This window comes from Perca fluviatilis, chromosome 10, assembly GCF_010015445.1.
Source record: "Perca fluviatilis chromosome 10, GENO_Pfluv_1.0, whole genome shotgun sequence".
Taxonomy (NCBI): Eukaryota; Metazoa; Chordata; class Actinopteri; order Perciformes; family Percidae; genus Perca; species Perca fluviatilis.
The window spans coordinates 2,567,094-2,586,736 of record NC_053121.1 but is presented as its reverse complement, the minus strand read 5'-3'; the positions used below and the strand labels follow the sequence as shown (position 1 = coordinate 2,586,736).

The 19,643-nt window shown below is 41.7% G+C and overlaps 1 protein-coding gene across 1 annotated transcript; it reads left to right on the top strand.

Annotated features, from left to right (window-relative positions):
- The first annotated feature begins 11,447 nt into the window (after positions 1–11,447).
- On the top strand, positions 11,448–18,833 carry lpar4 (lysophosphatidic acid receptor 4). The gene is made up of 3 exons (XM_039814458.1): positions 11,448–11,802; positions 16,481–17,265; positions 17,742–18,833. Exons 2-3 carry the CDS (start codon positions 16,690–16,692, stop codon positions 18,228–18,230), a joined length of 1,065 nt encoding a protein of 354 aa, XP_039670392.1. The 5' UTR covers positions 11,448–11,802; positions 16,481–16,689; the 3' UTR covers positions 18,231–18,833.
- The last annotated feature ends 810 nt before the right edge of the window (positions 18,834–19,643 follow it).

The window sequence follows — 19,643 nt, the reverse complement described above, 5'->3', positions numbered from 1 at the left end:
GCAGCTCAGTGTGTCAAAGGAAGGAAGTCCCCCGGCAGTCTAGGACTATAACAGCGTAACTATAACAGGTAACTAAGAGAGACAGGTCATAAGGAGAGGTAGCGTTTTCGGGCTTAGAACTCTCCCCCTGCCGGATCTGGCTTGGCTGGCCTGCCTCCCTCTACTTTGTTATGTATTATTAATCTAACAATTATGAAGAGAAGCAGTTGGGCCAGTTAGGTGAACACTGCAACTCCTCACTCCCTAACTATAAGCTTTGTCAAATAGGAGAGTTTTAAGTTCATTCTTGAATGAGGTGACAGTTTCTGCCCCCCGAACCCAGATCGGGAGCTGGTTCCATAGGAGAGGAGCCTGATAACTGAAGGCTCTGGCTCCCATTCTACTTTTAGAGACTCTAGGTACCACCAGTAACTCTGCATTCTGGGAGCGCAGTGCTCTAGTAGGACAATAGGGTATTAGGAGCTCTTCTAGATATGATGGTGCTAGACCATTTAGAGCTTTGTAGGTCAAGAGAAGGACTTTAAACTCAATCCTGGATTCAACAGGAAGCCAATGCAGAGAAGCTAATACAGGAGAAATATGATCTCTTTTCTTAGTTCTTGTGAGAACACGCGCTGCAGCATTCTGGATCAGCTGGAGAGTCTTAAGAGACTTATTTGAGCAACCTGACAGTAGGGAATTACAATAGTCCAGCCTGGAAGTAACAAATGCATGGACTAGTTTTTCAGCGTCGTTTTGAGACAGGATATTCCTAATTTTGGCAATGTTACGAAGATGAAAAAAGGCTGTTCTTGAGGTTTGTTTTAGATTGGCATTAAAGGATATATCCTGATCAAAGATAACTCCTAAATTTCTAACAGTGGTGCTGGAGGCCAGGGCAACACCATCCAGAGTATGGCTTCAGTAATATGGTATGTCCTCTTTCTTTTGACATGCAGTCCTAGCCCCCTCTGTTGGATTTGGTCATGTCAGTATAGTATACAGTGATGAGATGCACTATTTTACCCAAGAAATTGTAGATTTCATACGAGTACTTAGACATACATACATTCATATGAGACTTAGCTACAGTACTTAGCTTATTTATTAACACCAGATATGAGTGAAATTATTAAATATGTTTTGCAGATTGTGTCTAATTATGAGAAATACACCCACATCCATCCCAGTGTCCTTTATCATGATACACATATCTCAGTTTAATATAACATAGTAAATAAAATACCTTAATAGTAGATTTCTTCTTTGTTGATTTCATTGTGGAGACTGAAGTGATGAATATTTTTTCTGGCTATTTTTAGGTCAACAAAATGAACAAATAACTGAAAATGAATACATCATTTAATATCTATAGTAACAGAATGTCTGCTAGTAAAGAATTTCTCCCATCTAGTGGTGAAATTGTATATGACAACCAACTGAATATTATTTCTAGCCCCTCCTCCTATGGTGGCCAAACCCCAAATTAACTCTCTCCATCGTTTACATGCTGTTCTAGCCACTCCAATATTAACTTTGGTCATTTTGCTTTGCCATTTTAATGCTCTTTTTCGCTTCCCTGGCAAGTAGTCTCCCCCTGGCATTCGTCACTGTGCCAATAGGTGTAAGAGGGCGAAATGCAGAGGTATGTCCCTCTTTGGCTAATGTGTTTTAAAGATGGAGGTGCTACATGGCTGCAGTCATTCGAGTGACTCGCCCGTATGTATTCTGAATGTCAGATTCTACGCTCTACGAGAATACTTTGATTAGTTGGAAGTAATTACACATGAACGAGCACATTTGTGAAAGACCAAACAGGGGTTTTTGCTAATGTGGCAGTGCGAGTGGCCTAGGACACTAGAGAAGCTAAAATTTCCGACAACACCACTTGGGATAGGCCCAAGACCTTCAAAAGTACACAGATCCTTTTATCCAAAATTAGGGGTCAGAGACAATATATTTATAAAAATATACACATTTTATTTTGTTATGTTTCAAATGTTATATTAAAATAGCAGGGATCTTTTGTTACAAGAAAGCATACAATGAATACTGGAAAAGTAATAAACAAAATTCAAAAATCAACAAACCAGCATGCATAATTAAAAGAAACAAAATAAACCAAAATCAACACATGGAAAAGAAGGACAAAAACCCACATGCAATATATACACAGTTAATACCAATATTTACAAAGTCAATGTCTGGGTGTTCAAACGCTTCGCCGTATCGATCCAAACCAGCTCTGTGCGCCCAGAACAGTCCCATATATCCAGACAATTTTTATACCAGTATCCAGAACAATCTGTACCAATATCCAGAACAATCAATATCCAGAACAATCTGTATTATCCAGAACAGCAAGAGTGGGAGGAGAAACGTGCTGGCGAGTGTTGGCCCCTTAGATAGCTGTGGCACCCGGCAGCCTCCGCAGCAGCATGGAACAAGGCTGTAGCACCTGGCAGCACACCAGCCCAGACACGTCTCCACACCCAACAGGAGAAGACAGAAAAAGAGCGAGTCTATATAAGACAGGCTTAAATAGAGCCCCCACCTGCTCCCAATCAAAGGGGATGAGCCACAATTTAGGTTTAAGAAGGCTTTAAAAACAGCATTTAGACCCTCATGTTGGACAATTAATTTTAATTATTTATACACTTTATTTTACGGGTTAATCATTTTTGGGAAAGTTGGAAAATGACTCTTTAATCTGACACTACATATAGGGAAAATATAGACAAAGTCCTAAAAAAGTTAGATTATATATTAGAGTCTGCTTTATAGTTTACTAAGCAGAAGGTGATTTCGAGACAAACTGCTTGATTTAAATAAAACTAGAAACAAGAAATATAATTGAACTGCTGTAATAATTAAATAAAGCGAGGAAATACTTGATTTTTGGGGGGATGTTGGGAAGACTTTGACTCAATACCTCTGCTGTCAATAAAGCAGATTAGAATTAAACTCAATTCAATTACACCCCAAGCTTTCTCTTTATTCAATCATCAAATCTAGTTAATCTGTTAGGAAACAGGATGCATTATAGACTGACTGCTGAAATTGATCAAATTTGGTTTTCATTCCTTGTTAACCACAGTCTGTCTTCAGCCCTACATAAAACTTTATATCTGTAAAGACAGCTTTTAACTGAATTTAGCTTCATTAAAAATCAGATCTTTGGCAGGCAAATAAGTTCTAAGTAATGATTAAATTATCAGCACAATTTTGATTTTAAGTTTATAACAGCCATGTAGTAGTTCTTATGGATTCAATGCCTCCCAACTTCCAATGCAAGCAGATGTCAAAAGGACATTTTTCTTCTTTCGAATATTGCCCTTCTGTGTTTTTTTTAAGATGACTATCTTAGTGCACACAAATGTTCAATCAGAGTTAACAAGAAATCAGTAAATTACTAAAAAAACACTTGAAAGACATTCACTTAAACACAGACTGTGGAAAGATTTTAGTCTTAGTATTATTTTAGTATTATTGGATCTCAGTTCTGCATTCAACATGTTTAACAACAACATATTACTGACTGGAAAACTCTGGTACTCTGGCACAGTGCTAAACTGGTACTACTTTGTGTCGATGGGCAATTACACATCTGAGTCTACAAAATTGGCATTGTGGTGTTCCCCAATTCTCCATTCTCAGGCCTTTTCTGTTCAAAATGTAGATGCTTTAACCAGCTCAGATTATAAAAATGAACATAATTATGCAGGAGACACACAGATTTATATATGGCACCAGGTGACTGGTCCCATACAAATACTGAGTAAGTGCATTGAACAAATCAATGATTGGATGCGCCAAAGTTTTCTTCAATAAAAGATAAACTGAACTGAAATAATTATTTTTAGGGCCTAAGAAGAATGATTGAAAGTTAGTGCTCAGCTTCAATTGGTAATGTTAAAGACCACATACCAAGCCAGACATCTTGGTAAAGTCATGGACTCAGACCTAAATTTCAATTTAAAAAAAGCAATTACAAAATCAGCCTACTATCATCTTAAGAAAAACTTGTTCTGTTTTATCTGTATATATTTACTGAAATCCTATTTAAATTGTTCTTTTATATTATATTATATATTATGTAAAGCAATTGTTGTTGAAAGGTGCAATACAAATAAACTGGCCTTGCCAAGAAGACCATGTGTGGAAATGACTCATCAAACCTACAGCTGACTCTTTGCCGTATATATACACTGAGACAAGGTACATCAGCCCATTATATCCCAGTGACAAACAGCGGCTCTGTCTGCACAGGTCGGGGTCAGTCTGGTCAGCCTGTCTGTCTCGTCTCTCAGTCTGGAGAACGAGTGCTCACCCGTGGCTGCTCATGCTGAACCTATCAGCGCTGTGGGGTAAACAACCGCCGCTCGATCTCCGGCTGGAGCTGCCCAGTGTCTGTGGTCTCCCTCCGCAGCAGCATTGATCCGGGCTCCGCTCTGCTGTGGATGAGCTGGTGTCTTATCAGGTCAGAGCTGAAGGCTGGCTCACAGGGGCTAAGGTCAGCTATAGACATAAACACATACACACTTAGGACACCCTAGTGCAGTCATGTTAATATTAGTCCATAAAGGCCATACAGCTCAAGACGCCTGTGTTGTACTGCCTTGCCTTTGTCCGGCTCTGTTGTTAGGGCAGAGGTATGTATGGCACAAAGCGGCTGCCCCTAACCCTTCTGGAGCCAATGAATGAGAGGATGGACAAAGGCAAAGGGAGGAGAGCAAAGGATATACACTCATCATCGCATTAAAGGAGAGCAGGACAGAGGGGTCGAAGAAGAGAGGAGATGGAGGGAGGGAGAGAGAGAGGGTGAAGTGGGGAGTGCAGTAATGGGCTCTTTGTTCTGGTTGGTGTGACTCACAAAGCCTTGGCCGGGGCAGCACAGCTTAGTTACCGTTACCAAACACAGAGAATAAGGAGGGAGGAGTGTGTGTGTGTGTGTGTGTGTGTGTGTGTGTGTGTGTGTGTGTGTGTGTGTGTGTGTGTGTGTGTGTGTGTGTGTGTGTGTGTGTGTGTGTGTGTGTGTGTGTGTGTTTTCTGCAACCCAATCAAACCTTACTTAAACCATTTATTCTGGTTCATCCAATCATGAAATTGCAACACAGCTTTAGCTCCTCTGCCTTTGCTTTTAGATGTGTTTTTCTGCCACAGTTGGCTGCTTTGACTGTCAGTACATCACAGGCAACCGACCATAAGTTGACCCATCACCTTTAATAAGGTGTCCTCCACTGTACAAATGGACATGAGAATGCTTTGTTCCACATAGTATTTTTTAGCCACAATAGTGGAAAAGTGCTGATCAAGACTGAAATATTTGTATAACTATCGAATGAATTACCATTGTTGGAACTTCCCTTAACTTCTCATCTAGCTCCATTATCAAGTCAAAATTCTAGTTTGTCCAATACCAAATACCTGCAAAACTAATGACATTCCCATCAGCCTCAGCTGTACGTTGTGTTTAGTGCCAACTAGTAAATGCTAGGCAATGGCAACATTACCGTTACCGATAGCATTGAAGCCGCCAAGGCTAACAATTTAGCTAGCTAGCGAGTTGGTAACATAATGCAGGAAATGCAAAGGCTTGATGACAGAGGAAAAAGATGAGGCTGTCAGGAATATCAACATTTTCCTTATACATCAAATTACAAAGAAAAACTCTGTAGGACTACAATTACAATATATAAAAAATGTACTTCCACTTCCTCTGCCATTTCCTAAAATGTCAGCAAACTTGTCACAACTAGTTGGAGCTTTCAGAAAATGTTCACTTTCAATGTCATGAATACCACAAGAGAGTGGCGTTCATATGGACTGTTCTCCTGGACATTGGTAAAGGGAAACCCCAGTTGAAGGCAGCAATTGACATGTTAGCTTTGTCACTGTGAGCAAGCTAGCATTCTGATGTTAGCATTTAGCTTAAAGCATCACTGTGTCTAAGTAGGTTATGCCTCAATGAGCCGCTAGCATGGCTGTAGACTCTCAGTCCAGGAATTTGTTATTGGCAGGAGACATCAAAAACTCACAAGAAACGTGTACACATTTTTACAAAAACATCTACTAATACTAAAATTAATAGTTCCATAGAAAATGATGATACTGGGGCCTTTTCATGGGGTACGAAATGAAAATTAAATTTTTATCCTAGGAAATCCTATGACAGTGCAGGGGTCAGTAACCTACTATCAAAAGCCATTTTTGGCCCCAAATGTTTTTAAAGGGGTGATAGAATGCAAAACCGACCCTGTCATAGTTGAATAACGACAGTTCGGTGGGTAAATAGGACATACATAGAAGCTCAAAATCCCATTGACACCCCTTTACTATGAAAATCTCATATTTTGAAACTGCCGCTGAAAACGGGCGAATCCCAACAAAGCTGGAAGTTGACGTCAACCTCCCAAAAACCGGAACCTTTGTCAGCCCATGGGTGTATTAAGAGAACGGTCCACGCTCATTTACATAGGCTACACAACTGACCTGAGATCAGGTAGTTTTCTGAATCTAGCTAGGTCAGCAGAGTCTCTGTTATTCCATTACAAAATTCACTTCTGAAACTTTTTTATGCGAGAAATCAACCATATAAAGCTCAAATATGGGCCGCTTTACGAAAATGGATGGCTATTTGCAAATTTTCTCCGACTGTGTGTCGGAGTTTAGTGCCGGTGTTGGTGCTGCCTGGGTTGCTACATCGCCACCCTGACCGCAGTGTCAGCGAGCTTGTTACGCCCGCAATCTTTTACCGCAGCCCGCAGGTTCCAGTAAATCTTATAATGGGTATGTGTGTTGAGTTATTTAAACAAACAATCGGGGAAATAAACGCCTCTTGTCCGTGAGTCTCATTGATAGAGCCGCGGTGAGCTGGAGTCCATCAATGAGAGCTAGCTAGCCTCCTCCTAACTCTGACATTCACAAAAATACATTCAATTGAAATCCGAAATCGGACAAGTGTTAGCTAAGCTTTGTAAGACCTTGAGGAACCTATAATATTCATGCCATGACGAAATTCAAACTGTAAATATACTTTAGTTATGCGAAAGTGAGCAAGCTGCGATATTTCCCCATTGTTATGAATGGGACATATAGCAAGCAGCTGCTCCACCTACAAAGACGCCTTGCGTTCATAAAAATGCCTTAAAATCAAATCGGACACAACGGTTAGCTTTATAAGACATTGGGGAATGATGTTGTATAAGTGGCGTGACGAAATTCAAACTGTAAATATAATTTAGTTATGGCAAAAGTGTAGCTAGCTAGCTGCGGTATTTCCCCATTGTTATGAATGGGACATATAGCAAGCAGCTGCTTTCCTACAAAGACGCCTCACGTTCATAAAAATGCCTTAAAATCAAATCGGACACAACGGTTAGCTTTATAAGACATTGGGGAATGATGTTATATAAGTGGCATGACAAAATTCAAACTGTAAATATAATTTAGTTATGACGAAAGTGTAGCTAGCTAGCTGCGGTATTTCCCCATTGTAATGAATGGGACATATAGCAAGCAGCTGCTCATCCTACAAAGACTCCTCGCGTCCGTAAAAATGCCTTAAAATCAAATCGGACACAACGGTTAGCTTTATAAGACATTGGGGAATGATGTTATATAAGTGGCGTGACGAAATTCAAACCGTAAATATATTAGTTATGCCGGCAGCTGGCCGCGGAGCCCCGTAGTGCAGTATCCACAAAGGGTGACTTTGCGCTGGGTATGGAGCCCAGCAGGCGTGCCGCTTTCTCGTCAGACTGTGTGGAGCTCCTAAAGTCCGACGTCTTACCAAATTTGCAATTAGCCATCAATTTTTGTAAACGGCCCATTTTTCAGCTTTATATAGTTGATTTCTCGCTTAAAAAGTCTCAGAAGTGAATTTGGTAATGAAACATTGCAGTGTCTGGAATATGAGATTCTGTCGCTTCTCTAATGTATGTGTATTGGGGATTCGCTCAACCAATCAGCGCCTCTCTAATGTCTGCGTATGGCAAAGTCGCTCAACCAATCAGCGCAGCTCATCTAAATATTCATGACCATACCATATTTGGAAGAAAAGCTCTTGTTTACAAATAGGGCCAAAACACAGGGATGCATAAGGGCCAGTAAAATATCAACCAGGCCATTTTCAGCCCAACCAATGTTACATACCCCATTAGGAGACCATAAGGAACAGTGTGAAATACCCTATATAATCATTCTATCACCCCTTTAAATAATCTGTCTGGAGCTGGAAAACATATTTAAAGTCAGCCTTCTAATGAACACAGTCTATTTAAGTCTAAATTAGCCTATAAACATTACTCAAAGATCTAAATGAAAATACATTAGTATGGTCATAGGCGCCGATTTATGTTTTCTTCTGTGGGTGCTCACGGGTGCACGCCCTTTAAATGTTTGCATTTCAGAACCTTAGGAAATGGACAGTGGCCGACACGAACACACAGACTTATTAACTCGATAATAAAGCCGTAAAGTAGGTAGTAAAGTATCTTTCAACTCAGGACAGCGCGTAACTGCGATCAGCTTCGTGGGAAATTAAGAATCAATGCCACCTGTTGTTATCTGCTTCTGACAGGGCACTGGTGGAAGTCTCTGCACTGGTGGTGGATGTCGATGCACTTGCATCATTAGGTTATGCTTTTTTAATAACAAATTTTAGTCTCACTCTGATTACCTAATTCACATGCACGCACTTTATAGTGGGGGTATGGAGGGGTGTCACTAAAGAGGCGTTTTCATCCGAGAGACGCTGTGATTGGTGGATAGGATATGGAGCAGGGGACTGACAGCAACATAACCAATCCAACTATGACAGATGCTCCACTTAGCACCAACTGCAATGTTTAATTTTAAGTGAATGTAGCCTACTGGCAGTCTGGCACACGTGGGTGCTCAGTATTTTCCGTGGGTGCTCCGGAGCTCGAGGAAAATACTGAGTATCTGCGTCTATGAGTATGGTGATGTTTATTGACATTTTTATGGCCCTGTCTTTGCGAAGAGGGGCATATCTTTCATTTTCTGAATATTACCAATTTAGTTTGTTAAAGCTTACAATCAAGCCATTGCCAAATGAGTTGCTACAAAGCTAATTAAGACTATCAGCTCCACACAACTCTCTCTGGATTTCTCAGTATGGCTATGTTCAGAAGATTGTGTCGTCCGGTGACTTTCCCGTGCAGAAACTCGAGTGAAGATAATGACCTCTTCTGAAGAGTCCATCTGACAGTCCATCATATTCTTTTAATCCTCTGTGTCCTCCTTGGCTACTAGCAACTGCACATAAGGCTTGTATCATGTGCACGCACCGACAGTTTTGTTGTCATTACTTAGAACGGCTATGAGACTGCTATTAAGGTTCGGCAAAATTGAAATGGTATGGCTAATGCGCCAGGCTGTAGACGTAGGCTACGTAGGCTATGATGCACATTTTACGTGACTAAAATGTTATGTAGCCTAAATGAAGAATGTAAGAATCACTTTAGGCCTACAAATGAAATTCAGAATGTTAAAAAAACATTCACTTCCATATAACTTTTTGTCAAAGCCACAGCGAGCCACTGGCTTAAGAGCCGCAGTGACCCCGCTCTAGTGGGTCACTGCTGCCAAAATTGTCTTTTCCAAATTAACAGGAAACTCCTTCAAAATATTTGAAAATTATTATAAATAAATATATAAATTATAAATACCATATTTGAGCTGACTAAATCAAGGAAAGGAATCATGTTATGAAACATCATTAAGGAAACATGTTTGTATCACAATGTGTGACTCATACTTCTTTTAACACATGCACTTCAACACCAACAATCCAGAGGTCAAAGACATCTGGTGGTGTGTAATGGCTTGTGTGGGTGTGTGTGCATGTTAAATGTGTGTGTGTGTGTGTGTGTGTGTGCATGTGTGTGCTTGCGTGTGTGTGTGTGTGTTTGTTTCAGGCAGCCTATGCAGTAAGCAGGATGTCCTGTCCTCCCTGCTGCTATTGTGCTGTGGTCAGCCTGCCAGACGCTACCCCCAAAGACCACTTCCCCTCTGTCAAGTGCCTCTGTCTCTCTTGGGCTCACCCACGCACACACACCCCCACACACACAGCTCCATGCCAGCCTGAACACAATGGGAATCGGTCCAACACCGCCCTGTCACCTGGCTAAAAATAACTCCTTTGGTAGCCTCAGACATGAAGATTGTAGTGTAACAATGGTGTGGCAGGACTTTGATCAACCAAAATAGCAGCCGAAATAGCATTGTGCTGTAATTCTGAGGCATCACACAGTTCACAGTGGTTGGTGTGAGACTCAGAAGATGTCACTCCCACTTTGACCTTTAATTATACTGCATTCTCCTTTAATTCACTGCAGTTATACAAAATTATAAATATTTTTAATGTTTATACATACATTATGGTCTAATGCAAGTCACTTCCCATGAAAAGTTCAGTTATTATCTGATGTAAACAAGCACTTAATCTCAGTTTAATCTACTTTAATTTATCAAATGGAGTTTAGGAACCCTCTAGACTAGAAAAAGTACAATATCCTAAAGTAGAAATACCACAATAGTAGGCTATTCTCACTTTTGCATATTTTTAAATAATTTTATATAAACATAATTTTTTATGTTAAAACTGGTGGAGGTGGAACTAGGCTACTTCATACACTGCGTTGTAACATAATCTATAGCAATACATCATATTGTAGTTGTTGATCATTTAAAATCTGAATCTGCAAAGAAACTAGTAACTAAAGCTTTATAAGGTAGTATAATGAAAATACTCAAGTATAGCGCAATACATGAATAAAGTTACTTTCGACCACTGGTCAATGACATTCACATTAATCTACTACAGTGAGGTTAATAAAAAACAGCTATGTATATTAGCCTATATCCGTGGTTCCCAAACCTTTTTTACGTCAAGGACCTCTAAATTGTACCACGGATCCCCCAGGGGCCACTATCTGATAGGATTTGTGCTTATAGATGTTTTATTAACTACAGAAAGTGTATGAAACCTGTGACTAAAATAGTCATACATTCTGTCATTGTGTTACTTTTGGATGGAATAATAGTGAAAATAAATGATTTGTGCTGCGGACCCCCTGGAACCACCTCAAGGACCCCTGGGGTTCCCCAAACCCCACTTTGGTAACCACTGGCCTATATAATAAAAGTGTGATTCTGGGGGCGACCTCTAGCTCACCCAGTCAGAGCGTACGCCCCATGTAGGCTGAGGCCTTTGCAGCGGCCCTTCGCTGCGTGTTATCCCCCATATCTCTCCCACCTTTACTGTCTATCCACTGTCACTCTGAAATAAAGGGGGAAAAGTGTATTTCTGGTTTTAATAAACTTGAGGTCTCGAGTTGATGACACCAGCCTGTGAACCCCCCCCCCGTCCTTCACTCCTTCTTCACACTCCCCTCCTCCCCCTCCCTACCGCCCAGCCGAGGTGCTATTGTCTCGTTTCCTGTGGCCGTGCAAGCAGCTCTCCACGTACACGGCGCATCACGCCTCGCGCACAGCCCCCTCCAGCCGGGTGAGCAGGCGCGGTGGACGGTGATGTGGTCCCATTCCTAGCGGACGGACGGAGCGAGTCGTCGGCATTAATTGAAGAACTCACACCCACAGTGTTTGTTGTCGCTAATTAGCTTCAAAGCACTTCCATGACTTCTCCGTGCTTGTTTGGTACAATTTGAGTCGGGACGGTCGGAAACCACGAGCCAAACAGACCGAGCAGCACCAACACGTTTGGGAGAAGAAGTATGGAGTTTTTCTTCTGACAGCTGCGCCGCTGCACTGCTGCCAGACAGACATCAGTGACCAGAGGTGAGCTGTCACCCTCCATTCAGCTGCCAGTAATTCTAGTCTGCTCTGTCTTCAGACAATAACTCTTTTTGTGTAGAGTTGACAACTTTTTTTTTTTTTTTGTCATTAGCTGAGAAAAAACTTTGAGTAGCTGCTTTGCACATACGAAATTTAATATAACGTTAGCCTACTGGTTTAGCCAGAAAATCCGAGGTGACGAAATGCAGCTAGCTTAGATGTTACGTTACTTTGTAGGACAAGGCTTTGCACTGTTGTGGTGTAAGTACACAAACACCTTTTAATACAGGCTAATGCAACTCACTACACACATTATGTGCACTAAAATGTTTTGTATACAAGGATTGATTATAAGGGATATGGTAGATTTAATATGCATCACAAGGCTTAACTCATGTGTTTTGGGGGAAAAAACAATTTTCGGTTACACTTTACTTGAAGGTATCTACATAAGAGTGACATGACACTGTCCTGAACGTGTCATAGACATAAACAAGTCATAACGTTTATGACATAACGTTTCTTTTAGTAAGTCGTGTCCTTCGGTTTTTGTCATGACAAGTTAGGGTTAGGGTTAGCGTTCATGTGTCATGAGTTATGTCTCATGTGTTTATGACTGTGTCATGTCAATCTTATGTAGATACCGTCAAGTAAAGTGTTACCCAGGTTTCATTAGGCTCATGCAAACTACAACATGACTCTAAATTGCAGCAGTGGTGGAAGAAATTTGACTTTCTTTAAGTGAAAGTTGCAATACCACAATGTAAAAATTAAATAGAAGTCATTCACAATCTTACTTAAGTAAAAGAACATAATATTAGCATCTAAATATACTTAGAGTACTGAAAGTAAAAGTACTCATTATTACAGAATAACATCACTGGATAATGATTAGTGATGCATTATTGTGTAAGCATCACCGATGTTGCAGCTGGTAAAGATGGGCCTAATTTCAGTTATTTTATGTACTGCTGGGTAGCATATTCCATAGTAATTTATTAGTTGATTTATATGTTGCATTCATAATCTGAATCTGCAAAGTAATGTCAAATGAATGAAGGTGAGTTAAAAGTTCAATATTGGCTTCCAAATGGCAGTGGAGTAGTATAGAGTAGCATAAAATGGAATTACTCACACGCACATGTATCTCAAAATTGTACTAAAGTACAGTACTTGAGTAAATGTACTTAGTTACATTCCACCACTGAATTGCAGTTAGCCTCAACACGTAGGTGCTGATTGAATCCCAATCTAGACAGCACCTCATTTTTCTCCACAGTCTCATCAAAAACTATTGGGTTAATGGACCAACAGTTGAACATATAAACGTTATAAAGGAGGGTTTGGAGGACTGCATATTCATCATGATATTGGTGGAGTGTGATGTAACTTGAGACATCATTCTAACAAGACCTTTCTGATTAAAACACATAAACCTAAAAACTAACTTCATTAGATCTACTGGCTGTAAGCATCGAAGATGTTCTCTCAAACACTGCACGCCTGGTTGTCCTCCACCTTCAACTCTCCCTGCCTTCTTCCTCCCACCATGTGAGAGAAAGGAACAGCTGGATCTGAGCTGAGCCTGAACTTGATCTGTTCAGATCAGCGGGTCCCAGAGGCCCGTTTCTGTCACTGCTGTGGCCGACTGCGGGGGGACACCCTTTAACTGTGCAGCTGTCCACGACCTGTACATGAAATCCACACGCACACACAAACACACACACACAGGCGCACACACACAGGTCTGAAATCCCTCCGCAGGACTCCTAGAAATCCACAACATGCTTTAAATGTGTCTCTGCTACAGATCTGAAGTAGAGGTGGTGCTTGTCTCTTACACATAAACATAGCAGCCAAATGTAATGTTCTATAGAGTTGGCTTCCTTCAGAAACAACATCAGCTGAATATGAAGCCGGCACTGTCAGAGGTCCTGGGACTGAGCCACAGTACACAGAACTCTACAGTGTGTGTGTGTGTGTGTGTGTGTGTGTGTGTGTGTGTGTGTGTGTGTGTGTGTGTGTGTGTGTGTGTGTGTGTGTGTGTGTGTGTGTGTGTGTGTGTGTGTGTGTGTGTGTGTGAGGACTGGCACATGTAGTTTGTAAGTGTTTGCCTGCTTGTGTGTATGCACGTGTGGAGACTTGTGAATATGTAAGTGTGTGTTTGGTGCAGATGGGTACAGTGAGGGTATTGTGAAGGCCAGTGGAGGCTTTCTGGGAGTCGTGTGAAAACGCAGTAAAGATGTCACATTGCAGCTGGCACAGGACAGGACTGATGGACTGCTTACACTCACAGAGTTGCCTTTGTGTGTGTGTGTGTTGTGTGTGTGGTGAAAAGACCGATCTTTCCAAAGACACTCAGGATTTGTACACTGGATGCCAGTAGGCCTATAGGCTGACCACCTCACTGTTGCATAACTGTTGCCAGTTTGGTTTGTTAAATCGGATGCTGTAGCCATTTAGATTTGCACTCCCATAAAGTTGGAGGACTTTGGAGAGAGATTTTGAAAGAAAGATAAAGAAGGATTGTCACAATCAACACAGCAGAGGCTGAGAGTTTTGTAGTCCGTAACAGAGTTCAAGCTTCACAAGTGTTGGATTTCCTTGATAGACTTTCATCAGACCGTCTCCCTGCCGGGTGAACGGCCAATCTTTCAAACTCGACATCTTTAGTTTTTAAGACACAATTTGTAGCCCCTTATTCCAAGGCGAGACATAACATTATGAGGGCTATTTTTTTCAGATTTTGGAAACCTCTATCCAGAGCCGCAGAAAACATTATACAACTGTTTTATGTGCTGCACAGTACTTGTCCTGACTAGTGAAGTGAAATAAATGTGGTGGAGTTTCCTTTTTAGATTGAGAGTAGGGCTGGGCGATATGGACAAAATCAAATATCACGATATATTTGACCAAATACCTCGATATCGATCCCGCAACGATATTGTTGTGTTGACTATTGGTGCTTTAACAAAATATTTACACAATGAGATTATAGATAAATAATCATCAGTAATGTGGATATAATGACTAAGTGGGTAAAGGCAAATAATAGAACACTTACAACAGTCTGGTAAGTTCAGAAAATGACATCACTTTACTGTAATGCAGCCTTTAAAACCAGGAAAAGACACTTATGCCATATTATGATATCCAAAATCTAAGACGATATCTAGTCTCGTATTACAATATCGATATAATATCAGTATATTGCCCAGCTCTAATTGAGAGAGACGTGAAGTTACCTCCGCTTTTGTTTTGGCTGAGTCACTTATATGTTCGGCGATTCAGTCCAATACTCCATACCAGTTGTTGGGCACACGTCTTTGTGGTTCAGTTCGCAACATTTATTTGCCAGCAAAAAACTACTAAGAGAGTGTTTGTGAAAATGTACAGTGTTGCAGTTGCACAGTAGGCGCAATGAGATAATGTGTGGCTTCTACACTGAAACAGTGTAGTTTGTAGTGCTGATTAATGCCTCTGTACGTGTAAGGTTTGAACAAAAACACAAATCTGCAATCACTTAGTCGGTGTGATACATATTGTGTCATTTGTTATTATATTGTGTTATTTGTCTTACAAAACAAAACATACAATGTGCAATTTTCTGACATGATCAATAACTCTTTGGTCATCACTTCCGCAATACAAAAAAAGTTGATTGTGGATGTAGAATATCAAGTGTGTTAGTGTGTTAATAGTACACAGCTCACTACAATAGAGATAACTCAAAGTCAACACATTCCCAACAATCTAGTTCCTGTTCCGACACAAATATTTCGCTTTGAGTGAATGACTAGAAAACACATTGTCTTTTACAATGTCAAATCATTTGAATTGTTCATGTTTGACAACAAAACTATTGTATATCATGACAACACTGCTGTGTGATGGTGGGAGCAGCAGAGTTATTTACTTCCTCCAGTTGGAGCTCAGCCTTAGATACTTTCTGAACTTTTGTGGTTGGAAGGGGATTTGACACTGGTCTCTTTTACATCGGCTGAAGGGAAGTATGTCTAACCTCCTAATCTACAGGACACGTTTCTGTCTCTGGCAGCCATTTACCTCTCACAGTCCTGATGACAGCCTGAGTGCCGCATGCCACACTGCCATGTGAACTGAAACCCTGTGGACGGATGAGACTTTATTTATACTGACAGATAAGACAGGAATGGCATAAAGGCATACACATGCTGACTAACATGCAAATAAACTGAATGTTACAGCCATGGCAAAATTGACTATACTATAATACAAGTTAGAAAGTAGATTTTTAAGCATTTAAAATGTTTTTTCCTTCTCTGCAAATGGTTTTAAATGTATACTGCTTTACTTTGCTGTCAGACACATTGATAAATGTTATAAAAAATATGTGACGGTAGTATTATTTGTATGGGGAAAAAATGGAGGTGTTTGCATGTTGGCCAGATGTCTTATCAGAAAAATTCCTATCTATATGCAATCGTTCGCTGTACATTCGAGATTCAGTGTAACGTGGAATAAATGTCTGCCTTCTATATGTTTAAATACACTAAACATACAAATGTGCATGATGTAATGGCTAAAGGCGTACACGTTTTACAATATGCTTCATCTTATGGAGAACTGGAGTTGTTTGCTTCTCGGGCTGTAACTTTTATAGCGAGGAAGTGATCGTGTGCTTTTCCTTCTCTCTCCACAGGATGACTGACCATCCCCGCAGCCGTGCATCCTGACTGTCCCTGCCTCCATTTGTGTGTCTGAACGTCCACGATGACTTGGAGGAGACTTGACGGGTGGATCCCCTGCTGACACCTCTGGTCCTCAGATATCCGCCCCGACTCCCCCCTTTCCTGACGGCTTTGGTGTACCCTGTTTCTGTGGAGCGGCCTCCCTCTTAAAGCTGCCACCATGGCTAGCCTGGTGCTCAACGAGACCGGAATGGAGGACTGCGGCATTGACGACTCCTTCAAGTACAACTTGTACTCGGTGGTTTACAGCGTGGTCTTTGTCTTAGGCCTGACCACCAACTGCGCCGCCCTCTTTGTATTCTGCTTCCGGATGAAGATGCGCAACGAGACCACAATGTTTATGACTAATTTAGCACTATCCGATCTAGTGTTTGTTTTCACGCTGCCGTTCAAGGTCTTCTACAATGTTAACCGCCATTGGCCATTTGGAGATGGACTGTGTAAGGTCTCAGGAACAGCCTTCATCACCAACATCTACGGCAGCATGCTCTTCCTCACCTGCATCAGCGTGGACCGCTTCCTGGCGATAGTCTACCCGTTCCGCTCCCGCTCCATCCGCACGCGCAGGAACGCGGCGCTGGTGTGTGCCGCCGTGTGGCTGACCATCGTAGGAGGAGGGATATCAGTGACCTTCTTCTCCACCATTAACAGCACAAACAGAGCCACCACTTGCTTTGAGGGCTTCTCCAAGAGCACCTGGAGGACCTACCTGTCCAAAATCACCATTTTCATCGAGGTGAGTGAGGAGAGACAGGCTCTGATAGTCACATGGACACACATTAACATAAGGGCTGTGTATCATTCAGAAATATTCAATAGTTCATTTACAAGACTTTTTTCCATACCAACTTTATAAAACAAAAAGAAATTACTCATTACGGAACAAATCTTTTTATTTATTTTTCAGCTCCGACTACGTGAGCCCCGTCTCTGTGTAACGTTAGACAGCCAATCACAGACATTATTAGATCTTGGTAGAAGCATGCTGCATGCTTATTGGCTCACTGACGCTGATGAGATTTACTCCTTTTTTCTGCATTTTTCGATACTTAATACTTTAAAGGCAATTCGGTCGGTGCCTAAAAAGTATTGAATTCGGTGCCCAGCACTAATAAACATAGAAATACTTTTTTTTTATTAAGCCAACCAGAGACATAGCAGTGATGTTCTACTTTTTATTTTTATTTTGTTATGCTTCTTATTGATTTCCAGGTTGTGGGCTTCCTTCTCCCCCTCCTGGCCAACTTGGTATGCTCCTTGCTTGTTCTGCGGACGCTACGGCGTCCGATGACTGTTGGTCATGGCTGCGACAGCAAGAAACGTGTCCTGCGGATGATTTTGGTCCATCTGGGCATCTTCATCATCTGCTTTGTCCCTTACAACTCCATCCTCTTCCTGTACGCCCTGGTGCGGACCCAGGCCCTGGCTAACTGCGCGGTGGAGCGCTTTGCCCGAACTCTTTACCCCATCACTCTGTGCCTGGCCAGCCTCAACTGCTGCCTGGACCCTGTGGTCTACTACTTCACCTCAGAGAGCTTCCAGAAAAGCTTGACCATGGGAGGCAAAGGGTCGGGCTCCCGGCCCGAGAGTATCCCCCGCAGCGACACTGAGACCCAGGACACAGAAAACACTCTCCCCAGAGACACCCACACTCTGGCCAGCAATGGAAAAGAGTCAAAGGTGTCTGAGAGTCAGTTCTGACTCAGCAGGGACAAAAGGCAGAAAAGAAGGACAGTGTGGGTTTGACAGGAGCCCTGAATTTGACAAATAAAGCAATCAGCTGTTTGGTCCTGGAAGTGACAAAACACATAACTCAGCAGATTAGTTAAGTCCTGAGGTAAGTCCTGAGGTATGGCCTGGGCTTTACGGATTAATCCACCGCTGGAGCGCAGAGGAATGTATCTGTGTGTGTTTATTATGAGAGAACACTACAGGGATCAGAGACCCAGCCAAACCAGGACTATTGTCCAGTGACACGCAGAGCCTCTAAAAGAGACTGCAACACATCATCACTCAGGCTTAACACTCACAAACACTCACAAATGCACTGGATTGTGGATAGAATGGAGATTTCCATCCACATTGTTGAAATATGCTGTTTAGTACTTTTGTAACACACTGAGTTTTATTGTTATGAAGTTGAAGCTTTCACAGCACATTATATCATTTTAGACATTAATGTTCTGGGACTCTTTAGTGTGGTGAGACCCATTGTTGTTGTAACACAGCAGCGCGCTGACCCACTGAGTTAGATGTGTCTCATGTTGACGTTTTGAGACCATTAAATGTCTGTTTCAAATTGCATTCGCAACTGAATTTATTACTTCTGTCCCCCACTTCGTGCCTGTTGCTTTGGTCAAACATTCTGAACTAGCCTTTGTCAGCATGACTATAGGTTTGAACTCACAGAGGAGTTTTTTTTACTCCGCCTCTTCATTTCCATCAAGCAGCCAGAGCGATCTTGTTCTGCGAGCAGAATGCAGCTCTGATCCAGTCGAGGACCTTGGCCTCTGTGCTGTGTCACAGGCCAAATGCTTATTATGACTGGAGCAACGGTCCATTGTTTGCTTCTGAATGAGCTCTCTCTCTGTCTTAATCTGGCCTTAGACTGCTTAAAGTCTCTTACACACAGCAATGCACACACACTCCAAAGTACAGTTGAATACTGTTGACTAAAAACCTAAAATCATCGTGTTACACTGCACGTAGAGCAAAACATGTCAGCAGATCCAGGGGTTTGCCTGTATGAATTTGCTGTCCTTTTGGTGGACAGTTTTATCCAAAAGGCATTGGGTACGCCATCAGAACATACATTTCCATCACACAGGATATAACTAACTGACAGTAGGCTAGCTAGGTTGCAGAGCTTTTATTCCATCTTCAACTCTTTATTGAATGAAATCATGTGCAGTCCTAAAAACAAAATGCCAGGGAGTAAACAGCACAGTACAGAGAAAGTGGAAAGATTCTCAGAGAGCTATTGCGACGCTAGCATGTTCCCGGCTTGCTTGTGTGTTGGCCTTTAACAGTGACAGTGTGCAGAGTCACTGTAAGGACCAGCAGCAGGGTCATCTATATGTTTCTGTTTGTACTGTATGTATACAACAGGCTCCT